The sequence below is a fragment of the Oculina patagonica genome, chromosome 9 (genome assembly GCF_052425735.1).
Source record: "Oculina patagonica isolate OP01 chromosome 9, crgOcupat, whole genome shotgun sequence".
NCBI lineage: Eukaryota > Metazoa > Cnidaria > Anthozoa > Scleractinia > Oculinidae > Oculina > Oculina patagonica.
In genome coordinates, this window is record NC_135766.1 from 1,946,561 (window position 1) to 1,959,412 (window position 12,852).

Genomic DNA, 12,852 nt, shown 5'->3' on the forward strand with positions numbered 1-12,852 from the left:
AGGTTTGAGCACATGCTGTGAGCATTTTAGTCACCATGGTGACAAGAATTTTGGACCATTTTATGGCCGGATGACTTAGTCATGAGAAAATTAAGTTAGAAGGTTGTAATCACTTGGAAAATTTTAAGAACACTTGTCTGAAAAACTAGACAATCAAAAAGAAGTAGGCTCGGGTTGTTGATCTTCTCTGTACACTTCTCTTTGCCATAAAATCTGGCATGCTTCACAAAAAACAACTTGTAACAATTTGCATTAATGTACACATTTACTATTAACTTCAAAACTAAACATTTCAAAAAAATTCTCCTACAGAAAAAAAACTTTTGTTGTAGGAATGTTGAGAGAGAAATACTTATTAATAATATTAAGTGCCTATATCTCCCCCAAATTATTTATTTAAAAATTTTACATTTTTTGAACAAATTAAATTCCCCACACCCCCCAAATGTTTTGTTTAGTTGAGACCATAATTTTTTATACATTTTCAATGTTGGGCATTTGTCATAACAGAGGCCCTGCAAGCCGAAGGTAAATTGCGACATGGCCCAAAAAGTAGGAACAGCACATCAAATAAAACCGCAACGTAAAACGAAAACCCTTTTGGAAAAACTTAAATTCTGTCAAGGACAAGCAATTTTCCTTCAATCAAGCGGTCTTGTCTGCAGTTTGTGTCACCGTTCCCATGGCCAGTCCGGGGATTGGGGGTGGGGGGGGGGGGGTTTCTATTGTAGTTACCGGTATTACGTACACCGAAGTAATCTGACTTGTACAGTGGTCAGGTGATAACAATTCGTAATATTCATATTTATTTAATTTTTTTCCAGATAGAAATCCAGTTTCTTCCACCCCTTCAACTGCAGACAGAGGAGCAAAACAGAATAAAGAAAGAGATCCACAAACAGCTGGTGTGTGTGCAATATTTTTTTTTGCTGAAGTTTTTAATGTACATGTACAGCAATAAGCTGCCTATTTATTTTCATAAATAAGCTTTGTGTTGAGGTTTATTATGTCAACAGTACTTACCAAAAAACTGAGATTGGGCCTTTTCTTACAGTGTGGAACAGCGTAATTAACCTAAAAAATTCTGGAACTTCTTAAAGGGAAAGTCTGATGCCTTTGACTCAGTAAAAGTGGGAATATCTTGATATTGCAGAAACTGTTGTTGTTGTTTTTTTGTGCTGTGATGGCAGGGTCTTGTTTACTGCGTTATAACTGAATTCTTTGTGATGTTATTTGGTGATGCTATCGGAGGGGGGCGTAAGAGTTTGCGGTGATGCGGTTTTGCGTTATCTTTTGTGCGGTTTTGCGGTAATTTTTATTTTAACCTGTGGTATTGCGGTTTTACAAGACTATGCGGTGTGGGGTTATTACAAATTTTAGGTCGCGGTAGTCGGTGAGAAAATTGTCTGCAGTAATATGACTCTCTTACGTTTCCACTGGATCCATTCACACTCGGTTGTTTTGCTTCAGTTAAACAAGCTTGAGCCAAGTGTTTTGTTTTACAGCGTATCAGCTTACACAATTAGGGCTCGTTATTAAGCAAACTTGCCCTGTGGCTTGTAATTGCAGCCTCTTCCAGTTAATACTTGATGTGTTTAACTGTTTTATCCAATGATACGTTGACTTGATGACATTCCAGGCCAGATGTTCGGCTCAGATCCAGTCTTTTGGTCATTTGAAACTGCAGTTTCGGTGTTTTGGTAAAATTTGATGCGGTTTGCAGTTTTGTAGCGTATTTCTGTGCAGTTTTACGGTTTTCGGACCCCCCTTACGCCCCCTCCTATCGGCAATACCAAGAAATTCCCGGAAAAGTGCGCAATTTATTTAAGTGTAATTCGTAAAAAGCAAGATTCAAATTAGTTAGGGGTGAGATCAGCCCAGGAGAACAGGGGGTGGAAGAGACATGTACAGGAGAGGCGTGGACAAGAAGAGTGATTCCCACGGTGACAGGAACTGCCCTAGTGTTTAGAAAAATGTTGCAATGTGGTGTAATATTTTGTAACAGCAAAAGCAAAGAAGGAAAAAAAGTAATTGAGGGGGGAACTTAGAGAAAAAGGCATAAAATGCTGAAGGATCAGGTCCCCCTGTGCCTTCCCCCAGCCCATCCCCCACAATAGAATCCCAAAACTCCTGATTTCTTTTATCAATTTTTGTTTCCCTTGAATATAAAAAGTGTTTCTCTGTAATGTTACCACAGATCTCTTAGAACCTGATTACATGTGCCGGGCCAGCCCGGCTAGCCCAGATCCCAGTATCGCGATGCCCGGATCTTGGCTAGCCGGGTTGAAAATTTTCTATGAAATCTCGTTCACCGGGCCAGCCTGGCTAAGCGGGCCAGCATTAAATTTCTCTTCCAAGCACAATATCCGACAAAAAATCAATGCTACTCCTTCTAAATAGGATGTAGAGGTAACATAACCCATCCAGCCATATATTAAGTGCAAAAAATTAACCACCAAATTGCCGGAAAAAGGTGGTCAAGATCATTCGTGCTCTGATCATTCATGCTAAAACCGGGCCGAAAGTCATCTCGGCAAACTTAACTGGGCCAGCCCGGCCAACCGGGCTCATGTAATACCGAGCTGAAAGTCATCTCAGCAATCCGAGCCAGCCCGGCTAACCGGGCCAGCACGGCTCATGTAATCAGGCCCTTATATTTAACCTCCCGATTTCTTTAATCAATTTTTGTTTTCCGTGGAGGTTTAAGAATTCAGAATTCTAGTATAGCAGTTTATTACCAGTATTCTGTAAGTTAACAGAAGTTGTAAATGTAATTATAGTTATATATATGATGAGTGCAAATGCGGCCTTACACTACTGAAGACCTGAAAAAAATTTTCAGGCTCTGAGCGGGAGTCGAACCCACGACCTTTGCGTTGCCAGTGCAATGCTCTACCACTGAGCTACACATTCATTTATTTCAGTAATTATAGTTGAACACATCATTAAGGGGAGGGAGGGGGGGGGGAAGGCATCTGTAAACTTTTTAGCTTTTTTCTAGGCTAAGGCAGTGGTCTGCATGCATGTGAAAAATTACATATTGATTTTAAATTTTTCTCAGATCCAGGTGGCAATACAGTTTCTTCCACTCCATCAATTGACAGAGGAACAAATCAGAATAAAGACAAAGACCCACTTACAGGTGTGTGTGTGCAATAAGGACATAAATGTTTGCTGACATAAATTTTTCAATGCATGTACATCTACACTTGCAGCCTGCTCAATACTGTGAATAAGTCTATTGATCTGTAAGTCCATTCTTTTCAGCTCATGATGGAAGTAAAGTTTCTCCCTCCTCTTTAACTGTCACAGGAGTGAAACAGAATAATGAACAAGAGTCATCAACAGGTGAGTACATGCATGTGCATGTCAGTAGTGCTGCATTATAATGTATGCTAACTATGGTTGCTACATGTAAGTAGCTGGCATGCATGCAGAATCAAGGACAGCAGAACATTTTTCCAGGTTGGGGGGGGGGGGGCTGACTAGTGCCCTGACGTGGGGGGCTTAAAAGACTCTCCTCTTAAGCCCTCGTGCTCTGCCATCCCTGAGAATGAGAATTATTTTCCTTTCTTAGTACAACTTTCCAGGGCCTTAATTTTAAATCTTTTTAAAATAACAGTGTGCCCCGTCAAACAGGCAACTCTTGAGGGCAGTGAAGTGCTTGTCATCAAGTTACTTTTTTTGTCTTAAACTCACAATTTAGTCAGCCAACGGCTTGCTCATTGGGCATTAGTGAGCATAAGAAGTTACTTGCCTAACAAGAAATTTACTCAATGTTAACATGTTACAGTTCACCAGATGAGACATTTGTCAAGCTTTTCATGTACTATATAGTTTTGTTTCTTTGTTAAAGCGTGCCTGCAGCCAGTACAATGGCCAGACTGATGCATTTTTATCTTTTTTCTCCTCAGAACCAGATAGAAGTTCAAAAACAAAACAAACAGAACGGAATAAAGAAGGATCGCCAACCACAGGTACCTCAAATATGCATGCAGAATATATGAAACAGCATGTGTTTTACATCCGTTCATCTTTATTTATTTATTTACTTAGATAGAAGGTTGCTGTTGTTTATGTATCAGTGCAAATGAGTGGCAATTAATGATGGTGATCTGATGTATTTGGATCAGTGCACAAGAACAAGAGTAAATAAAATCAAATGTTGGCACACAGAGAGTTATTAAACTCTTTCTTTCATAGAAGGATCCGTTAACATCCTAAATTATAGCTGAGCAAACAACTTTGTTCTAAGCTGGAAGATTTTGCTGGTGTCCAGACTCTGGTGACCGTGAACAACTTATACAAGTGAATAAACACACTATGATTTAATTATTAAATTTTATCAACAGTATCCTATGTACTGTAATGCCACGTTATCGTTACTGGATTCACAATCTGATTGATCACTGTTTGAATTCAGTCTTATAAATTGAATTGTAGCATGTCCAAGTTCAACTACCCAAATGCATTTTTATTTTTTCTGCAGATCAAGCTCCACCCATATCTTTAGACAACAAAGGAGCAACAAGTAACAAAGGACAAGTGTTGCCAACAGGTATATTGTATTGTATATGTCTTATTATTCACTCCCCACTGGGGACTTAATTTGCTAGACTGCTTATTGTGCAGTTATAATTTGTTGATTTGTTGTAACAAATTATAAGGACCTGGTGTCGAGTAGTTACTTTTCGTGTGTTAGTACATATAGATTACTTCATGGAAAGTGCGCGCGTACGGTGTTTACGCACGAGTTGTTGACGTTTTCGAGCGCTGTGATTAGTCAGTCGTTTACTTGAAAGGCCTCCTTTTTCCGCCATGGTTTTTATCAGACTATTCAATTTGTTCTGACACATTGCACTTGATTTAAACCACAGTTTTTTCGACGAAGGACTTTTTGTGTAATTTATTCCGAGATAGAATGGCGCATCAGGTTTATTCATCGCGTCAGGTCTCTTTTTGGAATAAATTTTGTAAACGGCAACTGGATCTCTTTCAGGTGGACCGTTTGGTGCTGCGAAAGCCTTCGGTTTAACAGCTCTGACATTTCGAGGTTCAGCTCCCGTTCTAGTTTTCGTTTGACGTTCAGAATACTCTAGGTATTCAGTTCCGTCGGCTTCCATGTGAAGTTCCACGTCGCCCCGAGTCATCTGCCGATGTTCTTCACAGCCTCTCAAACCAAAATGCACTGAATTGAAAAGCCAAACTGTGTTTAGCAAAGCTTCGGCATTTGAGATTCCCAGTAAATTCTTTTCAAAAGAATGTTTTCCTCCACATCAGTCAAAGCTTCGGCTGCGTTGGGTTTGTTCCCTTTGCCTTCTTTTTTCAGTTGTTTGCTGCGAGCTTCCAGACATTTTCTTGCTTGATCAAACACAGTGTCTTCGATAATACTCGCTGAGTATTTGCGTTCTCTTAAATACCGGTTAAAACTTGAGAACAACCCTCTAAGGCTCGATGGTTCATAGTCTTGGCCATCTTTTCTTTTCACACTAAGAATGAATTCACTAAGGTAACGGCTGAGCTCTTCTGGTTGGATGTCTTCAATTTTTCTTTGTTCGTTTTTCTCCAGCAGAAATGTAGAAAGCAGATTCACATCCCGCTGCGTTTTCGCTCGAGTGTTTTTGTTTTCCTGCTCTGTAATATATTCTTCGATGGGTTTACTTAATGGTTTAAACCTACTGCCAGAAGATTCAGCCATAGTTGTTAATGAGAACGTTTTAAACCGTCCACAAATGTACTGCGAAAGGCCAAAAACTTTCAAGCAGTGAAAAAGCTAGCGCCATCGACAAAGCTACCACATTCGCTCCACGTTCATTGAAAATGTTGATGCGTTTTGACAGCCGCTTTCTGATTGGACGAAACGGGTTTCTCACGTGTGAGAAAGTCGTTTCGCCGTTGTCATTGGCTGCGAGAATTTCCGAACCGTGTTTTCAACAGATCAATTCTAACTGTAAATCTCAGTATGTATGAAATAAATGACGTTTGTTTATATTCAAATTTTGTATGGCGAACAACTGACGAGGTCTTAGACGAAACCGGTTTTAGAAATTGCATATGTAAATTAGTTTGTAGAAAGTAAATGTAAATTAGATTTTTTCCAAATCAAGATAATGTTTAGTTATACTTTCTTGGCTTTGACGAGCAAAATCTCTCAGAAATGTTTAACAAACTTTCGCCCGGAATATTATAAACTAGACTGTTCCAGGCTCTTGGCAGGTATGCCTGTTGTTGTCTGGCTTATAATAATAATAATAATCATAATAATCAACTTTATTTATAGAGGGTTAACACATAACAGTAAAAAACTGACAAACCAGTGGCCCTCTAAAAACTTCTGATATAAACTTCTGATTTTTGGTCTCGATTAGGGTGTTCCGGGAAAAACCCCAATTTCTTAGCCATAATGGTCTCATTAAAAAAATATACAAATATCAATTCTATTCTTAGTTTTTAGGTATCTTTTAGCGGTCAAGAAAAGCTTGAGCCACACCCAGATTGCTCTCTTTTATGGTTTTGTTTCAAAATGTCCGACGAGCATCCCTGCCCTTTCATATAGGAGTCCCCCCACCCCCAGCAACGAAAAATGCGAAAAACGCATTTTTCCTCCCTCGCCGGCGTTTTCCGCTCTCCCCCAACTACCGAGAGCCTGGAAGAGGTTAATTATAAACCTAACTAGCCTGCGAATACAGCCGCCTCTCATTCGCGTCCCGCAACGAAGAGCGAAACACGAAGCTCTTCGTTGCGGGACGCGAATGAGAGGCGGCTGTATTCGCAGGCTAAAACCTAACAAGCAAACAAAGTTTCGGGAATATTATTGACCTAAGTACCGATGCATTGTTTATTCTCATCAGATTCAAACAAAAATACATCTTCACAAACCTCTTCAAAATGCACAGAGACAAACAGTAACAAAGAAGGAGCGTCAGCAACAGGTGTGTGTTTGTCATATGTTGACATTGTAATAAAGGTTTAAATAATCATAATCATAATCAAAGTAATTTTTCTTGGACAATTCTGTCCAAGGGGGAAAGGCGCAATGAGGTTAACCCCATGTGAAGCACCAACCCGTGAAACAAGGTCAGGAACTCCGTGCCCTACGCATTGAAGTATATAAGCACAGTTGCTTACAATATCAGCACAACACGAAGCTGTTCCCACTTTTGGAGCTAAACCAAAACTGTAGGCGATAATGTTCATGAAACGCAATTTGAATTACAAAATATCGGGTGAACTTATTATCAGGAACAATATTATTACAGAGTTTTTCTGATTACAGTACGGTGGAATAATACTTACAAAACTTGAAAGACTTTCTATCTGACATGCATACGTACGAGTAATAGCAATAATTTAAAATAACAAATCTTTAAACAGAACTGCACACTATATTAGTACTCGATGGTGAAAGCTTGCTAATGTTCACAAGGTATTTATTAAGAAAATATCAAAAATAAGGGAAAGTTAAATTGGTATAAAGAGATTTTCATGATGATAACAAACATTAGTAGAAACTCAGCTGTGTTCTATTGGAAATCCGCGAATCTGATTGGTTCTCCCACTGTTTTCTATTTTAACAATAGAGTGTTTCTGTCGAGGAACTATCGGCTGATAGTTCTTAAAACAAATATTAGCCCGAGAAGCGAAGCTTCGAGGGCAAATATGCTAGTTTTAAGAACATCAAATTTCCAAGTGGCAACTATCAGACCGATAGTTCCGAGACAGAAACACTCTATTGTCTTTTTTGTTCACCACTAAATTTTCTTTCGCGCGCACATACAAAAACAAGCATCGTGAATTATTTTTACTTTTGAGGATAAAAAACTCAATTGAAAGCCGAAATTTAACAAACGAAACAAAACCAGACAGAAACCCACTAAATGCAGTGAATTTGGTTGGTTTTCTTTGTCTGCAGGCAGCTTGTTTAAAAAAAAACAGTCACGGGCGGGCACTATCGATCCGGGCATTTTTCACGGGAGGGCACTATTTAACAATTAGACTACGAGCCCAAGTTTTCTATGAGCCAATAGTCAACGAGGCGCGCAGCCGAGTTGACTATCACTCATAGAAAACGAGGGCGAGTAGTCTAATTGTTTTAGTAGAAACTCTAAAGGATTGCAGTCCAAAACCTACAATATTGTGCACTTTGAAGACAAAAATCAAGAAAATTTACCGCTTAAAGAGCTACGCGAACGCGCGACTGTTTTCTATCGGCGAATAGAAATCAGTGGAAGAACCAATCAGATTCGCGGATTTCCAATAGAACACAGCTGAGTTTCTACTAAGGGTTGTTATAACCCATCCATTAATTTTTGCGCGCGCTCATTGGACAAAACGCATCACGTGGTCCAAAATCGGACGACGGGTATCAGTGAATATCCCCCGTCCGATTTGATATCCGTCGCCCGATTTTGTAGGCAAACATAAAAGAAACGAATGAAGTCACCTTATTTAATTCTAACTTTAAATGAAATCAATAATAAAAAATTACGTAAACCAATCAACTTACATTTGTTTCAACCACAGTTGCGCGGGGTTTTTTATGTAGGTTTTTTTCCCTTTAAATTTACTGGCGATAAAGCGCGTTGTAAAAATTAATCGGAGGGTTATAAAATAAATAAACCCCTTTCTGGCTTGCTGGTATATTGGAGGATAATGCCCTTGGCTGAAAGATTGTCCTCAAAATTTCACAGTTGCCCTCGAAGCTTCGCTTCTCGGCCAAATGTTCATTTTTCGACAATCTTTCAGCCTCGGGCATTATCCTCCAATATACCAGCCGCTTGAAGGGGTTTATTTACTAAATAGTGCCCTCCGGCGGACGGGCACTATCGCGTCACGTGTTCAATTTAAACCAATCGGAATCGGAGAAAATTTAGTGGTGAACTATAATCGCCGATAGAAAACAGTCGCGCGCGCGTAGCTCTTTAAGCGGTAAATTTTCTTGATTTTTGTCTTCAAAGTGGACAATATTGTATGTTTTGGACTGCAATCCTTTAGAGTTTCTACTAAAACAATTAGACTACTCGCCCTCGTTTTCTATGTGCGATAGTCAACTCGGCTGCGCCTCGTTGACTATATAGAAAACTCGGGCTCGTAGTCTAATGGTACGTGCGCCCGCTATAAAGTAGTGTGGTTTAGAGTTTTGTTTATAACATAAATACTACTCTTTCGATACTCTTGTGTTCAATGCAGTAAAAAGGTTAATTCAGCGAGATGTTGTACGACACAGCTGGATGTTTTCACGAGTTATTTTTTTGGCGTCAGCTGGCCCACGTCCATTGCATCTCCGTCATCTCGTACAAAAATCACTCGTCTGTACCTTTAATTTAAATTTTTATCAATTATTTTAGGCAGCGATTTTGTGGACAAGGATAAAGATGAATGGAATTCACTTCACGATGCGGCAAAAGACGGTGATATTACCAAAATTGAATCCTTGCTATCTCGTGGATTTTCCATTGACTCGAGAGCTGCTCTGGGTAGTACGCCACTGATGGTAGCTGCTGGTCATGACAAGCTACAGGCTGTGGAGTATCTGCTTACAAAGGGCGCTAATCCATCATTAGAAGACAACGATGGATGGAATTTGTTACATCGGGCCTCACAGGGTGGCAACCCTGTTATTATTGAGTTAATGCTTAGTCACGTGCCTAGCATTGACTCAATAAATAACGAGGGTCACACAGCACTGATGACAGCTGCTGCTCGTGGCAAGCTACAGGCTGTGGAGTATCTGCTGGCAAAGGGCGCTAATCCATCATTAGAAGACAACAATGGATGGAATTTGTTACATCGGGCCTCAGAGGGTGGAAACCCTGCTATTATTGAGTTAATGCTTAGTCACGTGCCTAGCATTGACTCAATAAACAACAAGGGTGTCACGGCACTGATGGTCGCTGCTTTTAATGGCAAGCTACAGGCTGTGGAGTATCTGCTTAAAAAGGGAGCTAATCCATCATTGGAAGACAACAATGGATGGAATTTGTTACATAGTGCCTCACAGGGTGGCAACCCTGTTATTATTGAGTTAATGCTTAGTCACGTGCCTAGCATTGACTCAATAACTAACAAGGGTTCCACAGCACTGATGGTCGCTGCTGGTCATGGCAAGCTACAGGCTGTGGAGTATCTGCTGGCAAAGGGCGCTAATCCATCATTAGAAGACAACGATGGATGAAATTTGTTGCATTGGGCCTCACCGGGTGGAAACCCTGATATTATTGAGTTAATGCTTAGTCACGTGCCTAGCATTGACTCAATAACTAACGAGGGTGTCACCGCGCTGATGATAGCTGCTGGTCATGGCAAGCTACAAGCTGTGGAGTATCTGCTTAGAAAGGGGGCTAATCCATCATTGGAAGACAACAATGGATGGAATTTGTTGCATTTTGCCTCACTTGGCGGTAACACTGCTGTTATCGAGAAGATCCTCTCTTACGGTGTTGACATTAAATCCAGAGCCAAGGATGGTTTAACGCCACTAATGCTTGCACAAAGGAAAGGTAAAGCCGAGGCAGTGACGTATCTTCTTAGCAAAGGTGCCAAGCCTTCTTAGTAAAGAGAGTCAAATAAGACTTCTTCTTGAGGCATGCTCAGTGAATTAGCTTCTAAGGACGTTGCTTTGTTGTGTTGATGGGCAATACTTAAGATTAACTTGAAGTTGATGAGGTGAATTAGCTGTCGATTTACGCTAATTTTGTTTGATGTTACAGACGGCCAGCTAACACAATGTCAAAATTCAAATTGCTAGTTAATTTACCTTATCAACTCCAAGTTTAAACTTATGACAATATAGTTATCATTACTTTCCTGTGGAGTCCCTAGTTTAGTGAACACAACAAGACATGTTTATTCGTCGTCGAATCGATATTACAAGATGGTGCAATATATAAACCACGTGATCGCCCAATTTGACTACATTAATAAATTTACATAAATTATATGAAACTGTTTACAACACTCCCCGGGGTTGCATCACGACTTAGTGATAAAACGTTTCACTCAACAGTCTAAATCTCAAAAGTCCACAGTTCGATAAATGTCACAACTTTTTCGTTCACTGTTCGAAATGACACAATTTCATTGCATGTTTTAAGCTCAATGTTCACTCAGAAACTTCAACAGGAATTAGGTCCTGTATCACTCTACGTAATACTTGTGGCTTTCGCTCTCCCTTGCCAGCAACTTTGACTTTGGCTGATCGAATCTGCCCATCTCTGCCTGGTAGCAGTTCTTGAATCTTTCCCAGTTTCCAAAATGTTCTTTTCTTTAGATCAGACTTCACGATTACTATGTCACCTACTGAGATTGGGCTCTCCTTGTTTTGTTTCTTGCATCTCTCATTAGCACGTTCTCGTAGACTCAAAAGATACTCGTGTTGCCACCTTTTGGTAAACTGCTGTAGCAGTCGTTGGTGATGTTTAGCTCGCTTTGTCAAGGTTTGGTTGACACTAACAACTTGGAAATGCTGGTTACTGGGTTCATAGGTAATTCGTCTGCCAGTAATTAGATGGGAGGGCGTAAGTGGAGTTGAAATGGACTCTTCATCATCATAGACATACGTTAACGGTCGAGCATTTACGATTGCCTGGATCTCCACCATTATGGTTTGTAACTCATCGTAGTTCAATGTAGTGCGTCCCACTGTTTTCTTTAAGGGTTGCTTCACAACTTTAACCATGCGTTCCCAAAACCCCCCCCCCCCCCACCAATGGGCTCGCTCAATGATAAAGTTCCATGTGATGCGATTGTCAGTTAAGTATCGCATAACCTCGTCTGATTGTATGATCTTCCTTATATCTTTGGATGCGGATCTGAAGGTCTTGGCGTTGTCCGACAGGAGGGTGACTGGTAATCCCTGGCGATTTACGAACCTCCGAAAGGCTAAGAGAAATGATTCGACACTCAAAGAAGGTGTCAGTTCCAAATGAATCGCTCTTGTGGATGCACAAGTGAATAAGCAAATGTACACTTTGTCGGAGCCCTTTTCCTTTGAAGACTTTCCAATGTGTATGTACAGCGGTCCTATGAAGTCTAATCCTGTATGGGCAAACGGCGGGTCCAGAGACACTCGTTCCATTGGTAAATCTGGAGTCGGTGGTGGTCTATATGGAGCCCCTTCTACCCTTCTACAGGTGACGCACTTTCGTAGAATTCTCTTCACAGCTTCTCGACCTCTTGGTACCCAGAATCTCTCTCGAATAGTGGTTAAGGTATCCCTGATGCCACTGTGTTTAATCTTGGAATGCACATCCTGGATGATGAGATTAGTAAGTGGGTGCTTAGATGGAAGTAAGATTGGATTCTTGCTTTCTTCAGAGAGCGGTGCATTGCTTACTCCTTCCTTACATCTGATGATTTGTTGGTCGTTAAGGAACAAGTTAAATTGCGTGACATAGACAGGTGGGAATGTTCCTCTTTTGCTTTGCAGAAATTCGAGTTCTTTGGCAAATGAGGCTGTCTGTACAGTCTTGATCCACAGCATTTCAGCTTGATTTAACTCTTGAGCATTAAGTTCCTTTCTCGATGACTGTTCCGGTGACTTGGGAGTTTCACGGTTTGATACACTCTTCTTAGCATTACGTATGAACCGTAATACGTAGGCTGTCACGCGTAATAATCGTGTTACACTGCTGTATCGTTCAATGTCAATAACTTGACTGAGATTGACTGAATGGTCTTTCGACTCTGTCGTGACCAGAGAATGTGTGACACTTACAGGGTTCTTTACAACTTCTTGAAGGGCGTCTTTGTTCTCAGACAGTGCACTTGTTTGAGGCGACTCGGGCCAATGATCTCTTGATAACCTCAGAAACTTGGGCCCATTCCACCATGACTGGTTTTGTGCTAATTGCT

General features: G+C 40.5%; 2 protein-coding genes across 2 annotated transcripts in view; both read left to right on the forward strand.

The window, feature by feature from the left end:
• Window positions 1-10,297, forward strand: part of LOC144665399 (uncharacterized) — a 38,291-nt gene extending 27,994 nt beyond the window's left edge. The window contains exon 5 of the mRNA XM_078526656.1: window positions 9,348-10,297. Within this exon, the coding sequence (XP_078382782.1) occupies window positions 9,491-10,174 (684 nt within the window). The 5' untranslated portion in view covers window positions 9,348-9,490 and the 3' untranslated portion in view covers window positions 10,175-10,297. The remainder of the gene's footprint in view (window positions 1-9,347) is intronic.
• The window catches only part of LOC144665183 (uncharacterized), a 320,693-nt gene that overhangs the window by 118,838 nt on the left and 189,003 nt on the right, over window positions 1-12,852 (forward strand). The gene's annotated exons all lie outside the window — the stretch shown is intronic.